Raw genomic sequence first — 16,767 nt, 5'->3', positions numbered from 1 at the left:
TTTAAAAATTAAGATCTCTTAATGATTAGGCTGAAACCTAATTGCCAAACTAATGTCTCTACTTTTTACCTTTTTAGGTGTATTTACACGCTGTATCTCATGAGCGACAGTTATCTTGGCATGGACCAACAGTATGATATTTACCTGAATATTATACCAGGTAGTACTTCAGCACAAGCCACAACAGAGGTGTCTGATCCTATGAGTAACCTGACTTTGAAGTAAGGTGATCTGAAAAATCTGTTTAAAAGAACTGGTCTTTCTCTCAACATATCTGGTCATTTTGGACACCAAAAAGTGAGTTTGCCTTAGTGGAACCAAACCTCTAACCTCAAGACAACTCAAAAATTGAAAGTGACTACTGTATTGACTCTGGTAACACAGAGTTAGCCACAGTGGCCTTACTCCTTTATAAAATTTTGTCTTTTCTTGGTTGATCTTTCAGAAGTCATATTGATCTCTTTTATTTCTACTAGAGCTGCCGTAATTCAATTTTGACACATCAAAATAAAAGGTACCATAATTTGAGCAAATTTAGGGCTACTGTCATCATTTTGAAAAAATGTTCTGTAGCCCATGTGTTGATGCAGTTTAAATAGATTACTTTTTTAATTTATGGGGAAAAATACACAATTTGATCTAAGAAAAATATGCTGAAAGTATTGATGGATATGTTACATTTCATGTTTAATAAAAATATGTCCATAAGAGTGTTTTGCATTAGATTTTTTCAGTGTGAAATATATGACGTAATACAAAATCCTTCCCTTGCTAGCCTTTGAAGATGATAATCTAAAGGGAGAATATATATATATATATTATTAATATAAGCTTATACACAGTAAGTCTTCTTGTGATCCAGTCTATGAGGTGGACTTTTTAGGACCAAGATTTATAATGTGCTGCACAGTCTTCAAACTGGAATGGGGCCTGGTGCTATCATGTTGCAAGAGAAAGGTTGTCTTCTTCTCTGACTGAAGTTCAAGCCTTCAGTTTAGTCAGCAACACAATGTAGCAGTCAGTTGATGGTTTGTCTGAGTTCCATGAAGTTCAGAAGGATCCCCCCATTCCTATCTCAAGAAACAGGGCGCATGACATTACCTGCTGAGGAATTTTTCTTTGATAAGAAATTCACATCACCAGTCCATTGTTTGTAGTAGTGATACTGCATCTCGTCACCAGTAATGATGCAATCCAGGAAACTCACCTTCAGCCTCATCTTGGATCAATTGGTTCCTGACAAACTTTCATACAGTATTCTTTCTGCTTCTGTGTGAGAACATGTGGAACCCACCTGGTGTATACTTTTCAATATTCTAATGTTGCCACCATCATTTCCAATGCACTGAAGTCAATATTCAGGTTTGTATACAATTCCCTGGTCATAATCCACCTGTTCGCGTGTATAAGCTGATCAAGATGCTCTTCATTTCATGGTGTGGCAGCTGTGCATGGCCACCCAGATTGTAGCTTGTCTTTTGTGTCACTGTCACCACTGCTGAAAAGCACCAACAACCACCTCACTGTGCTCAGGTTCATGATTTGGTCTTTATAAATGTTCAGCCAGTGTCTATGAATGTCAATGGGTGCAATTTTTTCTGCATGGAAGAACTCAGTTACACCCTTTTGCTTTGTATGCACTTCCATGTCAGATGCCCTCGGCTGTCATCTGTGGCATGGCAACAAAATGTAATAGAGTACTGACAGGAAGGTTTGACCTCTACTGCCATAGCACCAATGTCCACCTCTGATGCCATGTGTCAACATAATAATATAGGAGACATTATTGTCAGAGTAGCCCTAGTATATTGAAGAAAAAAAAATGATTGTGTTTGTGCACAGACATAGAATCAAAGAATGGTTAAGGCTGTAAGGGACCTCTGGAGGCTACCTTGTCCAGCCTTCCTTCTCATGCAGTGCCACCTAGGGCTGTTTGCCCAGGATCACGTCCAATCAGCTATTGAATGAGACTTCATTCTATCTGGGCAATCAGACTGAACTTCTTGCATTCCAGTTTGTGCCCACTGCCTCTTGTCCTGGGGCTGGGTGCCACTGAAAAGAGCCTGGCTGTGTCCTCTTTGCTCTCTACCTTTCAATATTTGTAGACATTGATAATATACCCCTTGAGCCTCCTCTTTTACAGTCTGAGCAGTCCCAGCTTGCTCAGCCTCTCTTCACAGTAGAGATGCTTCAGACCCTTCATCATCTTTGTAGCCGTACACTGAACTCTCTCCAATATGTCCATGCCTCCTTCATACTAGGGTGCCCAGAACTGGAAACAGTGCTCCCAGTGGAGCTCCACTCACACTGAGGAGAGGGGAAGAATCATCTTCCTCAAATTTGACATGCCAGCAACACTACATTGCAGGAAAGAGAAGGCTGGCCAATTTCAAACAGTCAGTAGTTAATAAGATTTATTTCACACATTCTGTTGCCTTAAAATTAAGATAAGTGGTAAGTTTGTATAAATAATCAGTTCAGCAATTGAGTGTTTTCACAGATCTTCACATCATTTGATAATATGTAAAATGTTTGTTTCACTATTACAGGCTGACTTTATTGCATAAGATGCAACAATAATAGAGAAAGTCATTACTATGTTATCAGCTTGATAGGTGACACTCTTGCTTTCTTTGCTTTTTGGACCGTATTCAGTATATTATAGCAGTGTGTCACTCAGCAAATAGATTATTTTTTTTCAAGCCTGAAGGCAAAACTTGATTATACACACATTTGCTTGGACCTACTCCTATTTTTAAAAGAATTGTTTTCTCTAATCTGCAAGTAAATTGTCACAAAAATTAAGTCCTTTCTTTGGGAAAAAGCTTGAGTGAAGCAATATATTGTCCCTCAACAATTTTAATTAATTAGGAGAAAGAAGCCATGCCAGTCAAACAGCATACCAGCATGATGATACTGGCTCTTACTGCTTTCTACATGCATGTCACAAGTAACTGCAGAGTAGCGGACAATAGCTTCAGTATTCTGTGTTACTCAATTAAAGAGATTCTGCAATGTCATTTGTACCATTTGTACTTTGGTTTGGAAACACAGCCTTTAATTTCCTAGTATTATAATTGTTTTTAGAAATAGTTTAATTAAATTTCTAAATAACAACTGGAACTTTTTTTTTCGCAGAAGTCTTTGTCTCAAAAAAACAAAGTCTGAAGTAATGTAGAATAAGCAAATTGATTATGGAATCATAGAATCATCTAAATTGGAAAACACCTTCAAAATCACCAAGTCCAACCACCAACCTTACCTATGGAGTCCATCAGTAAACTAAGTCCCTCAGTGCCAAGAATCATAGAACTGCTCAGAAAAAGACCTTAAAGATCATCGAGTCCAACCACACACAACCTAACCATACAACCCTCCACTAAATCATGCACCACATCCAAGTGGTTTTTAAACACATCTAGGGATGGTGGCTCTACCACCTCCCTGGGGAGCCTATTCCAGTTCTTAACAACCCTTTCTGTAAAGATTTCCTGATATCCAACCTGAACTTACCCTGGCGCAACATGAGGCTGTTTCTCCTTGTCCTGTCACCAGTGAGGAGAGACCAGCCCTGCTGTCAATGTGATCACCTTTCAAGTACTGGAGAAGAGAAGTAAGGTCTCCCCTCAGCCTCCTCTTCCCCAAACTAAACCATCCCAGTTCCTTCAGTCGCTCCTCATAGGGCATATTCTTCAAGCCCTTCACAAGCCTCATTGCCCTTCTTTGGATACGCTCCAGCATCTCAATGTCCTTTCTGTATTGAGGTGCCCAAAACTGAACACAGTGCTCAAGGGGAGGCCTCACCAGTGCTAAGTCCACACATCTCTTAAATACTTCCAAGGATGGAGACTCCACTGCTGCCCTGGGCAGCCTCTTCAAGTGCTTGACCACCCTCTGTGAAGAAAGTCTTCCAGATACCTAATCTAAATCTCTCCTGGCACAACTTGAGGCTGTTGCATCACATCCTATCATTTGTTACCTGTGAAAAGAGACCAACATCTTCCTTTCTGCAACCTTCTTCTGTGTGTTTGTAGAGAGCAATGACAGCTTCCCTAAGCCTCCTCTTCTTTAGACTGAACAACTCCAATCACCTCAGCCACTGCTCCTAACTCCTGTTTTCTAGTCCCTTTGCCAGCTTGGTTGCTCTTCTCTGCATTCTGTACTCCAGTGGTTCAAATCCTTCTTGTAGCAAGGAGCCCAGAACTGAACACAGAACCTGAGGTGTAGTATACCAGTGCCATGTATGAGGAGACATTCACTATGCTGGTTCTGCTGACCATGCTATTTCTGATGCAGGCCAGGATGCCACTGGCCTTCTTGGCCTCCTGAGCACACTGCTGGCTTATGTTAAGCTGGCTGTCAACCAGCCCTTCCAGGTCCTTTTCTGCTGAGTAGTTTTCCAGCCACTCTTCCTTAGGCCTATACCACTGCATCAGGTCATTATGACCCTAGAATCAGCGTTTATTTGAATAGTCTAAAAAAAGAATTCTGATGCATTTGAAACAGCTGCTCAGAACAGTCAATCCTTGTGTTCTGTCCTGTAATATTTAATGGAGAAAACCAAGAACAGCTGTATAACAAAAGCAGGAAAATCAAATACAATGATAAAAATAAATACTTCTGTGATGCATCAGCATTATGGATAGATGAGTAAATTTACAGTGCATACAAAAAGGTCTGATGTTAGATTTCTCATTCCAGTTTGCCAGTAGGTTTTTACACTGTTTTCCTTTCAGGGACCAGCTGCAGATAGTGCCTGCCTGCTTATGTATCATACTTCTTCCAAAATTTGGAAAGAGAAACAAAGCAAAAAAAGCATCTTGTGTCTGTACTCTTCATCTGCCAGTCTGCCTACATGACTACACCCTTTCCACCTTTCCCTTGCCTGCTACACTAATGGCATTACAGCAGCACTTTGCAGAAGCTAAAAGGCTGGGTATGAACAACCACTCCCCATCTCTTCTTAAGGAGATTTCATAGTGCAACCTGTTGTTTTGAACGTTACTTAAGATTTCATTTCTGGGCCAGGTCCTGAATGCATGACACCAGCTTCACAGCTGCAGTCTTTGTTTTCCATTGCAAATTGAATCCTTGGAGGCCCAAATTTCACTCTGATAAATCCAGGGATTTTGCCATCTGACCCCAAGTTCCTCTTCCTCATTACTAGTTTGCTTCTAAAGAACTTTATCTGAACGAATCTTCAGGAAGCCTCTGTCAACAACTTCCATTCTGTAACCTAGTATAAGACCTGAGCATTCACTGATAGACTGTATCTAAATTCAAGTACTGTGTGTAATTTTAGCTTTCTAGTTCGGCAAGGAGAAGGAGCCTCTCCTGCAGTTGTAGAGGCACGTCTGCACCTCCCATGTGCCTATTCTGCACATCAGAGCCTGAATCCAAATTCCTAAACTCCTCCCTTGCTCAAGAAAACAAACAAGGAAAACTTTGATTTTTTGAAAAGTCTCGAAGACATCAAGCAGGCACCAGTTCTGTGCAAAGAGGCTTTCTTACTGCAGCAAGTTCTTAAATAATCACCTTCTTGTCTTTCTTGCACCACTCCTTCCATTTCAGGTACATTCTTCAGTAGCTCTTCCATAGATATTTTTCACTGCCTGCAAACCTTACTATCATCACTGTACTGGAAACTGGTAATCACAGCCTGAACCTCTGATTAATCAGCTGAGGCAAGTGTCAGATCAGCTGTGGGAGCACAGGTGAGGGTAATTCAGCTGTGCTCCCAGAAGGGGTGAAGCTTGACTCCACCTCCTCGAGACCTCATTTAAGGGCTGACTACCACTAAGGCAGCATCTCTTTGAGATTGCTCCTTTGTGGAGATTGGATAGCCAACCTCAGCATTTTCCAGCTAGACTGAAGGCACCTATATTGGTGAGTTTTTCCTATAGATAACCTTTTAGATATCTATCACCATCCTTTTTTGTATTGTTACCATCTTTTGTATTATTTTGCCTTACACATCACACATGTCCAGAGGCATTTATCCATGGCAGTGGCAGCAAATTTCAAATCACAGAAGGAGTCTCTCTCTGTGATGTGGTACAGACATCTTTCTAGCCCGTATAATTAATGTGATAACCAAAAACTTAATCCACAGATTTAAAAAGAACCCACCCACCTGTTCAAGTGTGCTTTACACCCCACATGAAGTAGTAAATTTGTGTAAGTGGTTTTATATAAGCTATGTTAATAAATATAAGGATGGGAAAACTCTGAATATCCCTCAAAGAGCTGCAGGAAGAAGCTTTTTGTTGCACAGGTAAGAACTGATACAAAAAAGTGTATGTTTTTTGAAGATAAAATGAACGTTAAAGAGTTATGGGCAGAACAGGGAAGGCTAGGTCAATTGAAATTGCATGCATTAAAAGGAGAAATAAATCACCCAAAATATAAATTGATTTTTTGAAAGCCCAGAGTTTGGTTAGAAAATGTGTTGAAGCACACATGTGTCACACCAATGACACTGTTAGTGTGGAATTAGACATTCTTCAGTTTGCTATTCTGACAAATACAAGCAACATAGCAAATTGCAATAATTCAAATTCAATTTGAATTATTCAATTCAAATAAGCAAACTACAGTATCGCTTTTGACTCACCAAAAAAAAAAAAAAAAAAAAAAAAAATCAAAGAAGAAGAAGGTGATGTGATGTTCATTGTTTCTAGGAACATTCATTGAAAAGATGAAATATATGGAAAGTAATGACTAAATATAAACAAGGATTTGTGTGTTTATATGAAGCTGCCGTTCCTTCACTAGAAGTTTGCAGGAGGCATCTCCCTCTAGCACTGCAGTCACTATGAAAGCTCAAATTATGAGGTGTTGAAATTCTTATAGATGAAATATGTAATTAATCCATCTTCCTGCACTACCTAAACCCTTCTGATGTCAGGAGACTATCCCACTTGGCTTCCAGCTCCTTTAAATCCTACGTTCACAAGTAGTGCAGACCAGTACAAGCAGATCTGTGGAATGAAATAGGGCTGAGGGCTATGTTCCTGTTATGTCTTTTCAAGACAGTACACTATACAGCTCCTGTGTAGTCCAATGCACTAAATACCTGTCACTCAGAAAGCACTCCAGGTGCCGTCCTATGTTGCATCTTCTAGGCTATCTGCAGCCAGATACATTCTGTTCCTAAGCCTGAGTATATTTTGCAGTGTGTATCAGCACACCGGAAGCAGAGCAGGTAAGGGATTCAACTCAGAAGCACATTCCTAATCTGCTCCAAAACACCTGGCCACTCTGCATTATCCTGTATGGCAGTAGGTGCTTGTGACTAGGTAACTCGTTCAAGCTCTCTCCTGCTCAGAGTGACCTGAACTACTCACCAAAGTCTGTTAGAAGTTCTAATTAGAAATTCTATTAGAGCTCCCGTAAGCCTCTTAGTTATGGTGGAATCTTAGAGGCCTTGTGTCCATGTAACTATGTAGGTATCTAAACATCATTACATAATTTTAGGTATCCTTTTTTTGCGGTGTAATTACATACCTTGATTTGGTTCTTGACACATACGCAGCCAGTGCCATTTAAGACGGAGCATCTCAGCTGGCTGCTCCATTCAGCTTCAGAAGAATGCAAGCCATCTGTAGAGAGCTAATTAATAGAAGACCTTAAGTAACCTGAGGCATCTGAAATAGCACGGAGTACCTACATTTAGGTAGCAATTTGAGCCTTCATTACTGGTTTAATCATAGGTAAGAAATTCAACATCACTGAGCCAGCTGCGGCTCCACAAGACAGCATGTCTTCTTCAGTGTTGCCTCTGCTATACCATGCAGATGCATCAATATGGTGGGGGTGGATACCTGCATACTCAAGTTTAGACAGTCAATTAAACCCATGCATTTGTTAGTCCAAACAACACTGTGTTCAAAATTCTGTCCCAGATTCTCTCTTCCATGGTAACCAGTGCAAGCTGTTTTATGAGACGGGAGAACTCTCCTGTTTCATGAGAAGAAATATAGTCTGAAAAAGTGTTGGATGTGACACAGCGCCTCGACAGACACATGAGCTACGGAAAAGGTAAGCAGGGCTGCCACTGAGAATGATCACTTCATTTCCACTTACACACTGTGCCTGTTCTGTCGGTGAGCTATATTAGATTCCCACCTGTCTGTTTAAAAACACATCTTGTTAAACAACATGTATTTTCAGCACAGTCTGCATATCAGCACACTGTGCCTGGACTGACATCAGCAGAAATGTTGATGTGCATTTTTCTTAAGCTATTTGCTGGGGACTGAGCTAACCAAATTTATTGTTAATGTCACCAACTGGTAGCAGTGAGAGGTTAAGCTGCTTGCATGAAGTGTGTGAAGGGAACTTCTATATTAAGAGAACATCTTTGGAAACAAATTGTACTGTTTGTAGCAAATAAATCTCTTGGTAAAAAAATTCCTCCAGAGGATTCAATGCAGACAGAAGAAACAAGTTCTATAGAAAAGGATTCTCCACAATGATTATGCCATACTGCAATTAAGTATGTTTACAAAATGTCTTGTACTCAGATCTTCTAATGAGCTCCATACTGCATCTCTGTGATTTGAATATGGCAGTCTCTTAAGCCAGTAAGTCTCTCTTCTGCATCTCTGTTCCTAGAAAGTCACAACCACCCGCTGCTCTGCCAACTCAAAGTCATGTTCCATTACTTTGCCTAAACATATTTTGCCTATTTCGAGTCTAAAAAGATTGCCCATCTCACCCGCCTAATTACATAATGCTAATTAATTCATTACAAATAGCTCCCCAGAAGAATGTAAAATGCAGACTATGCATTAGGTTTCTCTACTGCTTTTTTCCATTAGCATTTTTTACATTAGTTGTCCTACTAAAAGTCTCAGTAAAAGCATGCCCCCAAACAGATGGCTTACAGTGCTCCTTGCGGATCCGCACAGAGAGAACTGGTGAGATCCCACTGCACAGTAACAGAGGCCACATCACAGGAATCCCCAAAAAATGTCACAGGAGCGGCTTGGGGGAGGGCCTTAATTCAGATTTTGGAATACAAACTGGGACACAAGCAGCAAATGAAAGTAAAGACAAATGGTGGCTAGACTTATTTATTTGGAAGGCAGAGGAATGAAGAATGAAAAATATTGTGTGCTGAACATCAGCAGCCCCAAGAAGATTCCCCCTAGTTGTCAGGACCTTTGTCAAAGGTGAAATCACACATTTTTGAGAAAATCACACTTAATAAGGTAATGCATGTGTGGGTAACTCTATGGCTGGAAAATACTAATTGCTGGAAAGAGCAATGGTAGTAAAGGGAGTCCAGAAATGCCACTATCTTTTTCTAACTACACTACAGAAACGTGAAAAACGGCATTCTTCACGCACAAGCAAGTTTGAACCTTGGGACAGAAATAACTCAATTTCTACACATAGTACTAATGTGGGAAAATTAATCATAGATATTTGACAGTGATACTTTCTTCCAGCTAACAGGATGAAATTGTTTCAGATGCCAATAACACATGGTGAGTTCCCGTCATGTATTTGTCCGCCAATTCAACTAATTAGGGACTAATTACTCATTGTCATACCACAGTAAAATCAGGTTCTGATAAAATGTCATTTTTGAAGCTGTAAAGATTCTTCAGTTAAGCTTTATTTTATTTTCTCAAATTATTGCAATAACTAAAGAGAGAGATGAGAAAAAAGATTGAGGGGATTCTCCCATCTCCATTAAAAGGCCCTTCCATTCATCCATGCAAAGGCAAGATTTAGCCCTAAAGTTTTTTTTACTATTTTGCCCTACCTAAAATACAGTATTAAATAGCAATCAACTCTATCATGAGAGATTGCATGATGAACAGTTTACTTAGTCACAGTGTCCTGGCTGCTTCCTCCAGGCGGTCAGCCCTTCCCATCCCATTCCCCTGAGCAGCTGATGGAGCAATGAGGACTTTCATGTAACACTGGGACTATGTTTTCTGGAATAGGGCTTTCAGAGGAATTTCATTCTATGTTTGTAGGACATGTGGAAATTCCTCATCCATGATTAGGCTTCTGCACTTTGAGATCTCCAAATAACTGCAAAAGACTATACTGTACTAAGAGTACATTAGACTGTGTTACTCCAGGAATATATATATATATTTAAATGAAGTACAAAGGACAGTTAGATGTACAATTGAGGCAAATATTGATTTAATTGTAGATTTTAATTGTAAGTGACTTGATTCCAAAAGGAAATTAGTTAGTTTGGGAAAATAGAGATCTGAAGATTTTTTTCACTCTTCTTGCTAATGAAATTCTTAGAGATGACTGAAATTAGTTACTTACAGAACATATCCATGTGTGCAGTGCACATCTAGTTGAGTACAGATTCTGCCTTTGTGTATCTCATATATTTTCAGCCAAACCCTACATGCAAAAGCTGACACAATCCTTGTCTGTCAGGGTAAGGATTATGCACCTTCTCAGGAGAAGGTAACTCAGAGTAAAATCATCTACCTGTCAGGAAGAAATTCTTTGGTTTTATCTGTTCTATGTATATCTAGAGCTAATTAATCTAAGTTCTACGCCATCCAGATCCTGTTAGTCTACATGAATACATGAATCTGTTGGATTTTTAAAAATATATATTTGAATAAGAGCCTGCGCTGAATCATTGAAGAAAAGAAATAATAATTTAAAACCAGCAACCAAATGAAAGCAGTTGCAGTGGAAAAAGGGACTGAGCTAGAACATGAACTCACTTTACCCAGCCCCTCTGAGACAAGAAATATTGCTGGTTCCCTGGAATTAAATATGTCCATTTGAACAGCAACAAGACACACAGCAATGACATCCAAACTCTGTAGCTGTTTCAGTGAAGAAGAAAGAACATCTGGGTTATACAAGCTGAATGAAGCATGATCATACTGTCACAATATAAGTCAGGAAATAATTATTTTGTTGATATGTGACATGATTTTTTTTTTCTCCTTACCTCCTGGGGAAATAGAAAAACATATTTGTGAAGCACCTTTGACATATAGATATGATCTGGACTTCCCTGGAAAACTGTCGCAGAATGATAATGCAATGATACCTTTTCCCTCTTGTTGCTGAAACCAAAATATCTGCATCAAGACTATGCTATACTTCGAGACAAAAATGCTCTCTAAGCATATGAAGTCTTGTTCAGGCCTAAAATGCTGACTTCATAGACGTTAATTCAGGCTGTTGGACCTTAAACCTCCAGTTATTTTATCTGAATTGTTTAAGATAGCAACAGTAAAATAAACATTATGTGTCAAATGTGTGCTTGTTCCTTCATTACTTGAACACTGAAAAAAAAATGAGACAAAACTCTTGCAATGTTGTATTTAGGCGGTGTGTTTTTTATTCTAGTGACTTAAAGGTTTTCTGCAGAACACAGCAGCCTGAATTTTCTGCTACAGAAATCTTTGCTTCACTGTGGCAATATCATTCATCAGCAGGACAGAGCTACAATTTTCAAAGACTCTTTAAAAGACAATAATTGTTGCTGCTCATCAAAATGGATCTTGCAACATTTTTGAGATTTTTTTTTTCCCTCAAATGGAAAGAAAATACTTGTTACCATGAAAAATTAGCTTGTTCAGTAACAGGCTGCCACCTGAATACCCATCCTTCCCCAGTGTCTTAAAATTTGCTATTGAAATACAGAAAACTTATTCTGATTGAAGATCTGGATTTGCTGAGCATCCAAGGATGCATATACCTCTGCTTTTCTGAGAAGTGCTAATGAAACCAATGGCACAAATATTCCAGACATTCTCAGATATAGGTGAGTAAATCCCAGCTCTTTCTCTGGTACTTCAGATTCAGATGTCCACTCATCAGCTTTAAACAATGCAGTGTGAAGGCACTGCTCTCTCTGGAGTTTTGTAGAATTATAGAATCATGCAGTTTGAAACTGCATCTGTTGAAGAACTGAACCTTCACTCTGGCAGCAGTTTTTACTTAGGGGGCTTTTCAGGGCAGAGTGAGAATGACAGGTTTTAGAGATTTAATTCACTTTCTGTCTGGTGTGTACGAGGTGCTCAGCTGTGTTTCCAAAGCTGACTGAGGCCCCCATGCTCCACTCCACAGAGGAGTGAAAGTTCATTCATCTGTCTTACATCTACCGTAGGGAAGAAGCATGTCAACCTTTTGGGTCCTGTTTCAGCTTCCCTCCCTGGCAGAAGCAGGTGCCCAGCAAGGTGCTCGAATACACTGTTGGGAACAGGAGCCTAAATTTCTATTGCAAATTTGAATGCACCTCAACAACTAGACTAAATCTTTTCAAGACTATGGCCCTCAAAGGACCTTAAAAGACCAAAACCTTTAAGAAATAGTGGGTTTTGGAAGTAAACAGTACAGGTGGATTACTAGAATGTTCTATTATTTGTAAACATGACATGACTGTGTTCAAGACGACACTGACAAGAATGCCCTCTTTTTGGTTTTGGGGTTTTTTGTTTGTTTGTTTTCATTTTATAAATATGCATTGCTTGTCAATCTATCTGAAAATCTTAGGAATCAGCTGGATTAATTTATTTGAATCCATGAAATTTTGGGAAATGTGAATGCTGCTAAGAAAACAAATAGGACTTGGATCAAAATCGCAACAGCTAGTGAGAGAAAAATAAGCTGAAATTTCTCTGTTGATGCATTACCTTTTCCTTCAAAGATCAGAGGCTGAAATGCATTTCCAATATATATTATTATCAGAACAAATTTTGTTTCTGCTGTTACTTTTAAAGGATTTAGTGAATAGTGGCATTTAGTATCATATATGTCTTCTCTCAGATCTAGGACTCAAAGATTAACAGCTGCAGAAGAGCTGCATTTCAGAGAAGAATCATATTTTCTTGAATTGGATGGGTAGGTAGTGTCTCAAAGTTATTTAATTCTTAGGAATCATTGACTTAGCTGAAAAAAAAAAAAAAAAAAAAAAAAAAAAAAGTATCTCATGACCATGAAAAATGGCTAATTGGATGAAATTAGATAAAAAAAAATCCCTAATGAGAAAAACAGGATAATGATCCCTTCTCGGAGGAGAGACGGAGCTTTGAGTCATGCAGACGAGGCTGCTGTGAGGCGAAAGTCTTCCTTGTTTTTATTAAACAATCTCATCTGCTTTCATTACATCAAATTATTTTTGTACGACAGCATGGCTTTAATAGAAGCATGTCACTATCATTTGCATAGCGATTAGGGCACATTAGGGAAAAATAGGGGAAAATGTGTCCAGAAAGGAGAAAAAATATATGAATGAGGGAATTTTGTATGGGAGAGGATGGGGTAATGGACAGCAGCTCATTTTTAGAAGAGAGGGAGTCCTTCCTCTTGCTCTGAAAGGAAGCAAGCCTCTTTTCAGGGGAAGGTTCCAAGTAATGGATCCTAAACAGACAAGCACCTCCCCCGTGCTTGTCCCCTCCAAGGCAGGGTTCCAAATTTAAACCATGCTTCTGTGTTCCAACTTTGTGCTAGGTTTTCCTGTTCATGTGCAGTTATCCAATCTCTTTTTAAGACAATTTTCCATATCTACCACTCAAGGAAATTTCAGCATATTACACCTGAAATTTCACTCTGGGAGCACTCAGAGGTGAGGTGATTGCTATTCAAAAATAACTTTCCATTTATTACCCTACTTAAGTATGTAGTCTTCATTTTATAAATTCCATCACCCTTTTTTTAATGTACTCATCTCTGCTTGTATCTGTCATGTTGCATTGTGTCAACTTGATATAAGTAATCCACATTAAAAACACTTACTTATCCTTACAATTGGAATTCTACCATTTGAAATCATTAAAATATAGCTAGTTATGTCAATAGTTCTCAGGGAAGGAAGAATAAACAATCATGGTAGAGTGTCAGATGTGTATGTAAAAATACATAAATATTATAGGAAAATGCACATGTTGTTTGAACATATAGCACACCCTGTTTGTAGTTACTGTCACCATCCCTACTGAAGGAAGGCAAGAACTCACCAAAATTTAGAAGAGAAACATCACTTTGATCTTCTGGAAGACCAAATTGATTACTGATTGTAATCTGATCTCTGTGTATGTATGTTAATTTTATGAGTAACTGGAGAAGATGGTCTCCTTAAAAATCAGATTCCACTACTCCTTTAGTATCTTGCAACCAGTAACATACAATAAAATGAAATAAAATAAACCTTTGTCCACAACCATTGTTTCATTCTTCTACCTGCTACTGATCTTTTAAGTGTCCTTACCCGGCTTCTTTCCATCAATTCAAAATTGATCTTCCATCTCTTCCCCAAACAACAAAACTTCAAGCCATGGAGAACAGTGATGTTAGAAGAGGCAGCGATAATAATGCTGAATCAATCCCCTATTTAAAATTTCTGGTTTTCCTAAATCTTCTTCCTTTCCCATAATTGTGTTCATCCTTTCACTTCAGCCTTCACCTCACCTTCATCTCAAGTTCCCAATCTGTCTCGCCTTGCTTCTGTTCTATTTATACTCTTTTCTGCCATACGTCTTCTTTTCTCACTTGGATAAAAATAAATGTATACAACTAAACAAGTTAAAAAAATATTTTCTTACTGCCACTGCTAACCATAACTTTCTGTATGTTCTATTCACTTCCTTTCTGTGTTCCAAAGTCTACTTATAGCCTTGCCTCTCTTTTTCATCAGCATTTATATGTGATCAGTTACAACTCTTCTTAAATAAGGTTCTTTTTTTTTATCCCAAATACTAGCCACTAATTTAAGTTGTGGCAGTTTGGGCTGTCTATTGAAGGAAATCTATGCCAGCATCTAATTGTGATTTACAGAAAGAGATGAGCCAAGCCAAGCCTTGTTTTCACATTTTGTACCCTATCAATTAAGCGTGTTTGTCCAAGGTCACTTCATATTTTAAGTGATAGGTAACTAAAAAAAGGTTATAGGAAGGTAGAAAACATACTCCTTTTCTTGAGTGAAAAGTGAAATAATGTTAGTCATCTTCAAGAGGTATCAATACATCTTGCTGTCTGTAAAACCTGGCATTAAGATTAGTCCATATTTCCCATCCAGTCTACCCTTCACTTGCAGATTAGCTCACTCATTTGCTTTCATCCTCCACCTTCACAACCACAAACCTAGGAGTTTTCTTCAGCCCTGCTTTCTTCATCTATTCATTCACCTATACAGTAGAGATCTTTCCTTTGACTACAGGAGACATCCTTTTTCTTTTTCCAAGCCTAGACTATTCTCTTCTACAATATTAGGGCCTCAGGCAAACATCAAGATCTGACTGAAAAACCACCCAGGTCATGAGGTGTCCACAGTAAAACAAACAAAAAAGTCACCAGCTCAGCTCTGTTTTTCAACCAGTGCTACTAGAGCTGTCATAAACAGGGGATTTTTACCGCATGGTAGTATAAGAGCATTAATTTAATTTAGGTATAAAATAACAAGTTCTAATGTGCCACACTCAAACGGCAACAGCTGTCGAGCCCCACATATGCGTTATACTGAAGCATGGCACAGGAGGATTTAAATCCACATTCGCCAGGTGATAAATTGGCCAAATGGCTGACTGCAGACAGAATGCCCATAGGACTGGTTATCTTCCAACTGATCATTACAAGATTCCCCTGGTGCACCCAGCACCATGAGAACCGAGGCACTGCACTGCTCTGATTCAGTATGATCTTCCTGGGTTATCAGTATTTCAAAGTGCCGAACATGGACATCTCATGACGTTAAAGAATACATAGTTTCAGTGTTCCACTCCTACACAGCTCTGCCCCTTGACAGATCCACACATTTCTCAGCAAATATTTCATCTCCAAAAATAATTCAAAAAACTGAATTATGTTCAATTGAAAGTGGCTCACTTAAGCACACATTTGAGGCAGACGAAATATCATCTCACTTCATGCTTATTCCTGGATCTAAAGAGAGAAAAAAAAAAAAAAAAAAAAAAAAAAGTAAAGAAAAGAAAGAAAAAGAAAAAAGGAGGTTTTGTTTTCTTCTTTTTTCTTTTTTTTTTCTTCTTTTTTTTTCTTCTTTTTTTTTTTTTTTTTTTTTTTTTTTTTAACTTAAAATGAGGGGAAAACCCTTTAAGAAGACCAGAACTGGGGTGCAAGATAGCACAGACAATTTCCAACATAAATGCTAGTTATTAGGTGTCATGTAGAGTCAGGAGTTGCCATGGAATCCATTTGCTTCTAAACCAGCTCCTCCTGCTGGAATACTTTCTCATTATTATTTCTCTCTGTAGCACAAAAGGAGCTGGCTATAGAAGAAATGTTATTTTAAGGTAAAGTTTCTACTGCGTCTGAAATCAGACATGAAATTAAAATCTAAATTTAAAAAGTTACATTTCTGCGCAAATGTAAAGCTACATTACTGCGGTCAGAAGAATGAAATTGTGGGCTGTTTTTAGAGATTCAGGGAAGCAGAGAAATTATAGCTAAAGTCTTTCTTTCAGCTCTCTTCCCATGAATGAAAATAAATGTCACATCTGAAGCCTACTGCTCACATTTTTCCATTATGATAACTTTTAACATTTTCATACTAGTTACTTGATGCAAGAACAGCCTCATTGCCATCCTAATTAATAATGTCCTTGTAAACAGAACAGTGTGTATATGCTGGACACCAGGTTTATTAGACCAATGGACTCACTTGTGATGTCAATTTCAATGGATGAATTTTACAAGAAAAAAAGAATGTAATCATGCCTTCAAACTCTTGACACACCAATAATTGGATTTCAGTTCTTTTGCGTACAATGTACTGTGGTGTGACTGAAGGACAATACTGGAAAG

The 16,767-nt window shown here is 38.6% G+C and overlaps 1 protein-coding gene across 3 annotated transcripts in view; it reads left to right on the top strand.

Moving 5' to 3' along the window:
- Positions 1–706, top strand: part of ASCC3 (activating signal cointegrator 1 complex subunit 3) — a 253,149-nt gene extending 252,443 nt beyond the window's left edge. For all 3 annotated transcript variants that reach the window (XM_072331536.1, XM_072331537.1, XM_072331538.1), the window contains exon 42: positions 78–706. In XM_072331536.1, the coding sequence (XP_072187637.1) occupies positions 78–225 (148 nt within the window). In that variant the 3' untranslated portion in view covers positions 226–706. The remainder of the gene's footprint in view (positions 1–77) is intronic.
- Positions 707–16,767: the final 16,061 nt, after the last annotated feature.

The sequence above is a fragment of the Excalfactoria chinensis genome, chromosome 3 (genome assembly GCF_039878825.1).
Source record: "Excalfactoria chinensis isolate bCotChi1 chromosome 3, bCotChi1.hap2, whole genome shotgun sequence".
In the NCBI taxonomy this organism is placed as follows: Eukaryota; Metazoa; Chordata; class Aves; order Galliformes; family Phasianidae; genus Excalfactoria; species Excalfactoria chinensis.
Note: the sequence above shows the minus strand (reverse complement) of the source record. Positions and strands in the feature narration are given on the sequence as shown.